The sequence below is a fragment of the Thermobia domestica genome, chromosome 12 (genome assembly GCF_964235325.1).
Source record: "Thermobia domestica chromosome 12, izTheDome1.hap1.1, whole genome shotgun sequence".
In the NCBI taxonomy this organism is placed as follows: Eukaryota; Metazoa; Arthropoda; class Insecta; order Zygentoma; family Lepismatidae; genus Thermobia; species Thermobia domestica.
In genome coordinates this window covers 149,025,668-149,038,570 of record NC_137465.1, presented here as the reverse complement: position 1 = coordinate 149,038,570, position 12,903 = coordinate 149,025,668, and the positions used below count along the sequence as shown (strand labels likewise).

At 32.9% G+C, this 12,903-nt stretch overlaps 1 protein-coding gene across 3 annotated transcripts in view; it reads right to left on the bottom strand.

The window, feature by feature from the left end:
- Window positions 1-12,903, bottom strand: part of LOC145666729 (protein Skeletor, isoforms B/C) — a 463,368-nt gene that overhangs the window by 66,325 nt on the left and 384,140 nt on the right. For 2 of the 3 annotated variants that reach the window (XM_081734256.1, XM_081734258.1), the window contains 3 exons: window positions 7,348-7,528; window positions 4,841-4,861; window positions 674-846 (listed from right to left, as the gene is read on the bottom strand). In XM_081734256.1, the coding sequence (XP_081590382.1) occupies window positions 674-846; window positions 4,841-4,861; window positions 7,348-7,528 (375 nt within the window). The remainder of the gene's footprint in view (window positions 1-673; window positions 847-4,840; window positions 4,862-7,347; window positions 7,529-12,903) is intronic. The other variant, XM_081734257.1, reaches the window with a different exon arrangement.

Sequence of the window (12,903 nt, the reverse complement as noted above, 5' to 3'; positions counted from 1 at the left end):
GTTATGGTATTTCTATATTATTTGGAAACTAGAATAGATTTGTGTTTTATTAAATTTAACCCCTTGCATTCCATTAACATCCACGTGGATGTCATAAAAAGTCCATTACAAAATACCAGTGACATCCATGGGGATCTCATGAAAATGTATCCTTTATTAGGGGTCTATTAATCCTGGAGATGATGAAATATTTTAGTGGATGCAAGGCTCGAGTTAATTCTATTTTTTCTCCTTAGGTGACAGCACCTTATTGAAAGGAAAGAAAAAAAAATGTCTCAGTAGATGGCAGGCCTAAGGGAGCCATGTATTTCTTTTGACGATAAACATTTGGCAACTTCAATATCGTATATCGTGATCGGAAAAAAGAAAAAAAACTGTTTTTGATCTCCGGTCAGTGTTGCCAACCAGAAGCAGCATAAAATCCCTTCAGAACATCAAAATTTCCCTTTTTCAGTCTAAATGTTCCAGAATGCATTTTTTAAAATCAGTAATGTGGATACTATCCTCGAGCTTGCACAATAACTATGCCATATATAACGGTTCTGGCAGTCTTTTAACGGTAAATGAAACTTTGGTACTACAGCACGAACATAGGAAAATGATACCTGGAACGCCAGGTTCTATTGAGTTTGAATATACGTAGTTAGACAAAATATGTATTTTGAGTACTTACTTTCCGTGTTCACCACTAAGTCCAAAAGCCATATATTGGTCTTCTGTAATTCTTCCTGACAGCTGAATTTGTACCATATCTCCTTCCATTTCCCACTGAACATGAAGTCGTCCTGGAAGCATTTCTCTACAGTTCGTCATTCCACCTTTAGGATCTGGTGTCGTGCTCGTTGTCTGTACAGTGAAGCGGAAGGGAATAACAAGATATATATTAAGTAAATCATTAAAATAATTAATAATAATAATAATAATAATAATAATAATAATAATAATAATAATAATAATAATAATAATAATAATAATAATAATAATAATAATAATAATAATAATAATAAAGTGTGTTAGCAATTAAGTTTTTTTTTTTAATTTTACAAAATATGTTAAGTTGAAATATCATTTTTGAAAACTCTGTTGAATCTGACTTATATTATCATAACTTCATTGAAAATTAAGTTGTTGTTTTTTATGTGATTTACAGTAATCAACTTGAAATATTAAATTGAACAATATTGTAATGAGAAATTTTCTTATCCGCATTCTCTTAAATGTATCATTCATAGCGTCTCTTCTAGGTGAATCTTATTGTAACCGAATATTCTTTGTAGAATAGCTACAGAAGGGCAGAAAGCCATTAGAGCAAATGCATAGTGTCCAAGTTCTTTCCCTTGTAGTTCTAAACGATATATGGAAATACGTCCAATATTGTGAGATAGGATTAGTCTAATAGTTTTGGTTTCATTACATGCAGTGTTTCTTCCAGACATATTTTTTTTGGGGGGTCAGTGACCCCTGGAGCTCTGAGAATGCCCCCCGGAGCAGACTAAAATAATACGGTACGTTTATAATACAGAATAGTACCGTGTGAAAATAATATGTGCCCCTTCGAATACTAAGTGTGGCCCCCGGAACATTTTTTTCTGAAAGAAACACTGATTACATGGATAATCACTTGTACACGCCAACTATCCAATATAAGCCATTGTGACTTCCTATAATATCAAAAGTCAAATCCAGGACAGAAGTTGTTAAAGTAGAATCAAATTATTTTGACAGCCTAAACAAATATAAAAAAAATATGCATTTGTCATTCCGATTAGAACATAAAAATGACTCCCTGACTCCCTAGTATAACAAATTCAATAATACATGTGTAGCATTCGGACTAAAAAAAAATAAAATACGTAGAGCAGTTTTAAAATATGATAATTGTATATTGCTGATTGTTACTGTCTTAGTACGTTTTCTTTACACTTTACATTAATTTATAATTCAATACTTAAAAAAAATACTATAAGATAATCACGAATCATCGCAATAGGCAATTTTTTATATATTATGGCTTACAAATTCAGCATCGAGACTTAAGATGATTCAGCTGATTGAATATTTCAAAATAAATACGCCGTAGATAAAGAATAGATAGCTGTCTACGATTAGTTACTCTATGATTCATAGATACAAGTATACTTAGAAAAGAAAACGTTCTTTGATGTCTGGTAAAACGTGTATATCATATATTTCGCAACAATTATAATAGTGTAATTCATATTTCTATGAATGGTAATGGGGTCGTTTAGTAATTCATACAAGTAACATCAAACATATACATGTATTTGTTCTGACATTCATGCTAACAACTCAGAAGTAAATTAATTGTTTAAAGCACAAAGCTACCTATAAATTATTTCCTGGAAAGTCTCTTAACTAGAAAATCGATTTAAACAGCAAGTAAGACTATATGAAAGAATTATGGTTTTGAGAGAGGTCACATTCCTGGAAGCGTTGTTTCAGAAGTTGTGAGAGTGAAAGACACCAGGAAATATTCAAAGTACATCAAAGCGTTATGATGCAATTTATTTTGTCATGGAAAGTAAGAAGGAAGGAAGTACAAAATATGAAACCAACTAATTCTGAAGTCATGTAGTTTTAGGATAATAAACTTTGAAAATATCTTCAATTTACATCATTAAAATCAAGTTCATTAAAACCTAAAATAACAACAATAAGAAGATAAACTTATTTTCCAGTATTTATGTTGTATCAGGTAGTGAGATGATCTATATCTTGAAAATAAACTAGCGATGAAAGACTTTATTTTGAAAATCAACTTATGGGATTTATTCTATCTATTTGTTTCTTAAAGTTCAATTCTCACTTTAATTTCATGTTTGGGATGTTCTTACTTCATTGTTACTTTCGCCCTATATAAACCTCAGTAGCGGAAACTTCACGTCTGCTGCACAGAATTAGTGGTTCGATTCCAAATCCTAATAGACATACTGGATGAACACCATGTTCATGAACTCTTGCGATTTTCTTAATTGTCCCCCACACTGTCATTTTCATCAATTATCTCATCATTAATGTTCATTTATCTTGCTGAAAGAAGATGCTATCTAATATAATTGGCATAATACAATGCTTTTAGTATGTGATAATTTTTGAACGAAATTTTTTTGTAGGTAATAGATCAGTAGGTTGATCAACTACTTTATAATTCCTTTTGCCGCTATGATCCATTTATTTTATTTTTGTTGTCATGTTACAAGAACTGTCTACTGATGAAAGCCATATTCCTTAGATTAGACTAAGGTCAAGATCATAAGAACAATACATAAACTCGCTGAATGGAAAGTGGACAATGCTTTACGAAACATTATTGAAAACTTGTTTTCAAGATATTCAACGAAAGATGGATCTAGTGAATGTTAGAAAGGCAAACTGTGTCCTAGTAATACTATAGAAGTGAAGCTTTTATCTGTAGTTTATTTGGCATTCCTATCACATACATATCTGAAGTTATTGATAATTACATTTGGACAAAGACAAAATGTCTGAATAATAAAAATAAACTGTACACAAGCAAAATAATTCTTAAAATACTTTCTATAAAGTATAGATAACAAATTATTTAAGTGTTATTGAAGTGCATATTACAAAAATAAACTGAAAATATTTACATTTAAAGAGAAAGACCAATTAAACATGGAGAAGTTGTCTAGCTTTCAATTTTATCTCAGATTATTTCTTAAGATGTAACGACATTTCTGAAACGTTTTTTTAAAATGTAGTTTCCATACCAAGTCTTAAATATTTTACTGTAGTTTGCATTTAAGTAAACAAGGAAAAGGAAATATATTGAAAAATCACATAATTCTAAAATAGCAGACTAAACTTGTTTAAATTTTGAAAATTTATTATGATAATTATCTCATCTTGTCCAAGCTTATTTTGACAACTTGTACGCTCTCAATAAGATAGAATCAAGATTACTAGCTTTCACTAATTAACTGTTTGTAGTTTGAGCTTGAGCACTTTCATCAAACTAACTAATTCGAGTTGTAACTTGATATACTTTGTTTCAAATTTACATGCCAAAGAGATGTGAAACTTTGAACTGAAAGAAATTATAACTATAATGGTAGTTTCATTTATAATGAAACAAGACAAACGTATATAGCGAAGATCTGAAACAATTACGTTGACTCTATAGGAATTCTTAAAACTCATATATACAATTTCTTTTTTCAAAATTTTCTGACTCATGAGATAATTATATTAATGCTTATATTTTCTGCAAAGTACGATTCACACAAAATTAAACATACTAATAATACATCGTTCTTCTATAAAAATACTTTACATTGAACTTCAACAATTTCCCCTCTCTTCAACAAAACATTACTCAGTATGTACAACTTTGGGCGAACTTATCTGTGATATTTACTGTTTAATGTTTATTCTGATATTGTTTAATGAAAACGTAATCTAATATAACGTCGAATTCATGAGGAATAGGGAAGAAATTGAAATATTCAAGTCCTTTAATCGAAATTCTCATAATAACACTGTACAAAATGGCTAAGTAAAAAAAAAATCATAGTTAAGTTCATAATTTATTCCTTATTCCTCTACACAAATGGATGGATATTCACTTGCTTCTAAATCTGACGAAAGCATGATAAACTATGTCACTCTTATAGCAATCTAGTACGTGAAAACTAGATATTTTGATCCCATCTTGTTGAAAGTTTTTATAAATTTGCGATAACAAGTGAATGTCAAGCGTAAAAATCGTGCAAATTGAAACGAATATCAAACAATGTCAATTTGACGCAAGCTAGAGGACAGAAAAACAAGAAAAAATACTTTAATTGTGAGTACTTACTGGGTCATACCACCAATATGGCTACCATGTTTCGGAGAAAAGAACAGAGAAAATTAAGACAAATTTATTCATAAGTTGAGAATTAAATTCTAATAGTTTGTTACTTGATACACAATTCATCTGTCTTAATGCTGAACAGTAGTCATTTGCATAACTTCTCGAAAAGCCTTCAATATTTTCACATTTATATAGTAACTTCTAAGTGAGCAGTATACCCATGTATGTTAAAAAAAATATTTGTTTATTTGTTCAAGAAGCAAAGATGAAGAAACATAAACTAGTATTTTGAATATTGTACTAAAAGATAAACCGAATTAAATATAACATATTTTATCATCTAATCACATACAAATATGACATATGCTTCTAAAAAACACGTAATATTAGCCAATAATTGCTTTTGAAACATTGGCCCTGAGATGATGTTCAGTTTACAGAAGGCAAATAACAGTTTACTATACTTTTGCGAAAACTTTTTCATGGAAGTCCTAGCAACACTGGATGAAGTGTACAGAAGCAATCCAACTTTAAATGTCGGTAATAATGTTTGTATTACCCTGCTTTCGGAAGTCAAAATCAAATGAATGGCTAGTTTAATTTAAATTAGATGTGCTAATCTGAGTTTTCCAAATACATTTACATTTCATTATATAGAAATATTGTATTAGTTAACTGCTTATAGTTAGATATCTGAGAATGAGTTTTCACTAATAAACACAATACAGGGTGGTCAAAAGTGTGGAAACCATAATTAGTAGTAAACGCTGCAAAATATAACCAAAATAACAAGGTAGGTGGGGAATAGGGGTCGGAGAAAATATTTGACAACATCGCAATGATGTCCATCATCTTGAATTTTACGCAATTGTCTTAAATGGAAACCATAGTATGTGATATATCATTTTAATAGCAAATTTTCGTAGAAATTGAATGGGACTCTTATTCTTGCTATAGCACTAATCATCACGAAGTTATGGTTGTTGCTTTTTTGTGTCCCCAACAAAAGAGGTTAGGCATACCTCAAGGACCACATACTCTTACAGGACGTATTCAATCTGTTCTCCATTCCAGTTGATTGTCAGACGCAGTCTGAGTTTCCGGTCATGCAAAGCCTTGCGCAAAATGTCAGCTGTAATGTTGGAACTTGTGTTCATAATTAGTTCCTTGAGGTGCTGAACACTTCTAATTTTTACTACACGCATATAGATCTCACATGATTTCACAAGTAGTAGTCCAGTAGCATCAGGTCAAAAGAAAAAGAGCGCCATTCCACAGCATCTCGCCGACTAATCCACGCATTAGGAAACTGATCGAAGTACTCATGGACACAGGTACCACAATGAAGTGGGAGCCATCGTACTAGGAGAACTTAGGGAAAGACTCATGCTTTATAATAATGATGGCAAGATGTCATCTTCTAACATGCGCCAATAATTCATCGCCGTTAAATTTCCGTCGATGAAGAATTGACCCACCACGCGAGTCTCCCATACACCACACCACACCATCACATTGTCGGGAACATCTGAGGATGCGTCAAACCAATGCAGATTACTATCCGACCAGTACCTCACGTTCTGTTTGTTAACATCGTCCGATATGTAAAAGTTTGCCTCATCAATAAACAATACATAGAGTCGAATGTGAGGAAACCGTCCAGCTGTCTGTAGACAGCTTTATCGTAGCTGCTCTGTGGATCATTGAGCAGATTCTAAATGACAATCTTTTGTAAGATGTTGATGAAGTTGCAGCTTATAAGGGCGCCACTTATTCACTGACATAATGCACATGATTGAGGTGTGACTAACACTACTTTCACGGGCTACACTACGCGTGCTTCTCTTGGGACGTTTACTGAATGGTGTTAACACTACCACAGTTGTTGCCTCGTCTATCATCGTGGGTGATCTAGCAGTCTTGGGTCGATCTGCCATAGACCCGATTTCCTGTAATTTCTTCATCTCTTTCAACACAGTATTATTGCTGATAGGAGTCCTTTCAGTATGATGTAGTTAAAATAGTTTGCAATAATTCTGGTGCACGATCTTAATGTGGTCTGCATGCGCAAGGCTATCTTGTGCTACTAAGTCACCTGCAACGATACAAACAAAGAAATAGTCATAACTTCATAGTAATGTTTAGCACTAGAGCAAAATTAACAGACAAAAATGTGCTATTAAAATGACATCACACGCTATGATTTCCATTTAAGACAATCGCGTAAATTTCAAGGTGATGGACGTCATTGTGATATGCCTTCATACATTTTTCTCTATCCTTATTCCCCTTCAATATTGTTACTTTGGTTACATTTTACATTGTTTACCACTTATTAGCATGTTTCCAAACTTCTGAACCATCCTGTATAGTATTTCATAAGACAAATATTATGCCTTAAAAATTAAAATATTACAGCACAATTTTTTTAGAAGCTGGCAAATGAAAACAAACTACCTCGAGCTCATTTTTAATGTGAAAGGATCATACTAAAAATATTCTGTATTTACCGTGATCTTTGTTTGGCCTAAAGCCGGAGGTACGTCCAAATCTTTAGGAATCATTACATGTCCGAAGTTATGTCTGTACTGGACACACCACACAGACAACCAATCAATGTCATATACTGTAAGATTTCCAGGTAATTGGATCTCGATGTCTTCTCCTTGATAGCCTCGTAAAGGATCCGAACTGCAAAGAAAGAAAGAAAAAAGGGAAAAATTGTAGGGTAATTGAGATTTCTTGTTTTTGTTTGAGTTTTCAGAAAATAAGTAAATAACTTGAAACAATTTGAAAATCTATCACCAAAAAAAAAAAAAAAAAAAAAAGTCAAGTAAAAGAACGTAATAACAATAATAACACTCTGGTAGACAATAGAAAGATAAGTAGTTTCAATTTCGTCGGTAGAGATCTAGGTAATTGCAAGAAGTCCAATATTGATTGGCGGTATTAGAGCGGTTAACATCCATGTGGAAACGAAGTTGAAGGTCGTAATGTATGAAAATATGGGCTATAGCTACAGGAGGCTCTTCCAAAAATACACATACACATAAAATTTAGAATAGCAATGGAAGGGTTGTTTCAGATCCGCGTTTTCGTGCTGAGATTGTGAGTTTTCTCTTTAAAAGAATACTTTAATTTTTATCCAGTATACAATTTTATATTCGAGATAATGAAGAAAAATTTAAGAACAAAATTCCTCTGAAGTACTTAAATCAAATTACTATTTTTATTATTTGGATATTCAACACTTTTGGAACAGAATTTACTGCATATGTGAAAACAGTACACCTGGATACTTTTCGGCTGATTCGCAGATTTCTTTTACTCATACTACGTTTGCATAGATACTCAATATTAACGTCTAATCTTTAAAGGCAACTCTATAATCTAGGTACTTCTTAAAGCTTCTGAAATATCTTGTAGATTCCTACTATTATGGTAGATTTTCTTATTTTTGCTGTTATCAAGTTCATTACACATTAATGCAATTTATTCCAAATGATTCTTCCGTTAAAATTACGATTTCTTGTGCTATTTGATGTTGCAAAGATTTGTTGTTTCTTGTACTTTTTTTTAAAAGATCATTACATGCAAATTATTTGAATACTTGAAAGCGCTCGATGCCATTCTTGAAATTTTAACTGCAAACTTGATTGTTCAACAGGACGAATAGAACTTATTTTTGTGTGTTTAATTATTTATTTATGAATTATATATATATATGAAAGAAGTCCTGAGTGAGTGAATGACTGATCAATATCCTGGGCAAACCGCTTAAACTAGAAGCTTGAAGTTTTTACAGTACCTAGGATTTGTAACGTAAAGTACCACTAACGAAGGATTTTTGGAAATTCGACATGAAGAGAGGAAGTGGTGGTGGCTATTATTATTATAAAATGTCATATCTTCGAATCTCGGAAGTGTAGATACATGGAATTTGGTACATGCACTTCCCATTTAAAATAATTAGACCCTTATATACATTTCCTCTAGAAGGGAAGAAAAATGGTGGGATCACAGTTGTTATAATAGAATGAAATCTCTTAACATTAGAGACATGAAAATTGGTAATACATAATAAATTAAGAAGTATTTAGGCGTTTTTCGATGTTTCCCTTAGAAGGGAAGAAAAAAGTCGGTAAGGAAAAGGGTGGGAGTTGCAATTGTTATAATAAGATGACCATATCTCAAAATTCCTTAAGATTAGAGAGATATTAGGGATGTGAGAGATGCAAAGTCATAGTCCGAGCAAATGCGGAGTCTGGTAGCGAAGTTCCCTGCTAGCCGAAGGCTAGTTTGATTATATGTGTTCAGGTTACTTTTCGTTATTTATTTCCTTTCTAATTTATAGGCATTGGATATGTTTCATTTATTCATTGTTAATTTGAAACGTCGTTTAGATGTCTCAAGTTTTCTTCTATCTAATTCTTATAATGGAGAATTGACATAGATTTCTATATATTTTCTTGATGAATTCATTCTTCAAACCAAAATTTCGTTCTCAATTAGGAACATCTGACGAGGAAGGTCCATAAACCGTGAGAGTTGAATTTTGACGAAAATTTGTAACAAGATTCAGTTCGAGTTGCTAAGTAACGTAGTAATAGTCACTCGATGCGCAAATGCTTCGTTGAGCTGCTGCACCGACGCCATCTTGAAATCCAGTAGGAAATGACCAAGAATACCCTTTTGGCACAAAAATGAAAAAGCTTTTGGTAGATCTGACTTCAGTATTGTAAACCAAGGTAGAGCATCTGTATGTAGGAGTACTTCCAGTGCATGATTGCCATTTTGAAAGGCGCCTTATTGAATCGCGGTTAAATATGATAAACGGCAAGTGTGTCATGTGGGGAATCAAATAGCACTGGAATTTACTCCTGAATTCATTTCAGCAACCAAAGTTTACATATCTGTTTTCACTTCAGAGTTAAGAGCTCTCTTACCCACAGGAACATATAAAAACTGTGTGAGTTAGACTTGTGTTATGAAACACGGTCGTGCGAGCACTTGCAGGGTTTTAACTAATGCAGTAGTTAATGCAGTACAATAGCCACTATACCAATCAGATCTTGAGACTAGAGAGAGAAATCGTTAATTAAATTGAAATTCCTGTAGTGAAAAATGGAATAGCACCACTGTAACAATTTATACCTATTTCAAAGTGTGCTATATATATGAGTCTATGTGTGTTGCGATTATGCATAGCATTTAAATGTTGTAATATAAGTTAGGTGTAACGGCACATATGTCTTTACAAGAATATGTCTTGAAGTTATTAGAAAACTAATAGAAAAATTATTAGAAAAATAATATAAACTGATGCACATACGCAAATATTAACCTACTAACCTTTTGCTCTTCAGTTGTGATGATGGAGATCCAAAACGAAGTGATTAGCACACAGTATCGTGGAGCAGTACAAACACTTAACAAATGCACTTTCGTCACAATCTGCATGACCACAGATACTATTTTCTATTAGTCTCCAGAACAGAGCTGGATTTAGGTTTGGTGGGGCCCTAAGCTACTGAAGATAATGGGGCCCTTTATGTGTCCAGATGAACGTTGGACCCTATATACAGAAATGAAGAAACCAGTGATATTTTACGACGCAGGCTAGCAGAAGGGGCCCCATTATTAGCATCATAGGGGTCTATACAAACGAAGCACGGTTGCTATATGTAGATGTTACTTTATTTATTGTTTTTCTTATATTTTGAAAATGTACATTCAATTCTTTCCTTAAATTTTTTGGGCCCCCAAGAGTATGGGGCCCTAAGTTATCGCTTGTTTAGCTTATACGTAAATCCGGCACTGCTCGAGAACATTTGTAAATGAACCAACTATTGCTCCTGTGACGTACCTACATTTCTGCCATGCATATGCAAGCATGTCCTTTAGGACTGGTGCACAAAATTGACGATACACAACAGAATGCATTTTCATTATGAAAATTCTGCCATATAACTTGTACACCGAACAAGTGAACACCTGCTACAATTAGTTATTTATCACACTTTTGATATGAAAGCTAGTCTTGCCGTTATTATAAGCAAGTGTTTTATCGTTAAAGGTGGAAAGATGCAGATATTTAATTATTTAATATTGAAGGAAAAAGCAAAAAAGAGACTTGTTTTATGGATTGCAACTTGGTATTGAATGTTGTAATAATCTTTATTTCCATCTATTCTAAGCAGGTGTGTATGCATTCTCTTATCACTAGTAGCAGAACAGACACAAGAAAAGTGAATTCTAAGTTTCCAGGTGTATCTTCTTCTAAGAATGGGCTGTGAACTGATAATTTAAATCCCCTTAATTGTTCAATGCGTCCGCAATAAATCGATTGTATTTAGACAAACTGGCAATAATTACATTAAGGTATTTTAACTTCCTAATATAGTATATTATAGGTTGTCGAGTATTTGAAAAGAACGCAATATTCTGCAACAATGATGGTCTTTGCCTAAGGTTTCAAGATTGGAGAAGAAAACTTAACAAACTATAACAGACCATATAAAATAGATTTTTGCCTAAAATAGATTTTTGGTTTGATTCAGTCCAACGTCCCACATTTATGCCTGCCACGCTAAAGGAGACATGGAACTACTGATTATAGTGGAATCCGAACCATTTTGGTCGTTCAACTAATATTCACCAGTTTATATCTTTTTCTAATAGATATACGAACAATCCCTTTGGTATTTTCTGCTCGCCAGTACTATTAGGTATGCGTTTCATCGACGAGCAGTCTATTCCATCGCACTTTGAAATATGTATAACTTGTAGCATGCTGCTACTCCATTTTTCACTACAGGAATTTCAATTTAATTAACGATTTCTCTCTCTAGTCTCAAGATCCGATTGGTATAGTGGCTATTGTACTGCATTAACTACCGCATTAGTTAAAACCCTGCAAGTGCTCGCACGACCGTGTTTCGTAACACAAGTCTAACTCATACAGTTTTTATATGTTCCTGTGGGTAAGAGAGCTCTTAACTCTGAAGTGAAAACAGATATGTAAACTTTGGTTGCTGAAATGGATTCAGGAGTAAATTCCAGTACTATTTGATAACCCACATGACACCCTTGCCATTTATCATATTTGACCGCGATTCAATATGGCGCCTTTCAAAATAGCGATCATGCACTGGAAGTACTCCTACATATGGATGCTCTACCTTGGTTTACAATACTGAAGTCAGATCTATAAAAAGCTTTTTCATTTTTGTGTCAAAAGGGGGTATTCTTGGTCATTTCCTACTGGATTTCAAGATGTCGTCGGTGTAGCAGCTCAACGAAGCATTTGCGCATTGAGTGACTATTACTACGTTACTTAGCAACTCGAACTGAATCTTGTCACAAATTTTCGTCAAAATTCAACTCTCACGGTTTATGGACCTTTCTCGTGAGCTACGAATAAAGTATGTTGCTTTTCCACTGTACACTTAAAGCAACGTCCATTCTTAATGAAAATCTAATTTTAAAAAAGTTTTAAATGTCATTGCTTCACAATCGGTAATAATAGGTTTTATATGTGAAACGATTTTAGTTTTTTAGTACACATATAAACAATCTATAGACGTTTGTTTCACTTATAGATATTGCACTGGTAATGGGAAGACAACTCAGGCTGTAAAACAAGGAAGCCTGAGAAAAATTTTATCAAATCACAATTTCTTCAAGAAGAAAGAGTTAACAAAAAATTTAGTACCATCAAGTAGTGTAGTTTTTTTTTCTAATGAAAAAAGCACTGAAGATGACCAGAACTTATTGCTGAAATGTTTGCTATTGCTTTTCAATCGGACACTTCATGTGAATGCAGGCTTATTATTATTATTATTATTATTATTATTATTATTATTATTATTATTATTATTATTTAATATATGTATCTTACTGCATTATTAACGAATACTGTTGTTCAAATCATCTATCTTGAAAGGACACATACTTTTAGCGTAGTGTATTCCAATTTCTGTTGACTGGCGATACATCGCTCACGATATTTCGATATACTTAGATTAGGTACTATACTATTGTTTTATATATTGATGAATTAATTG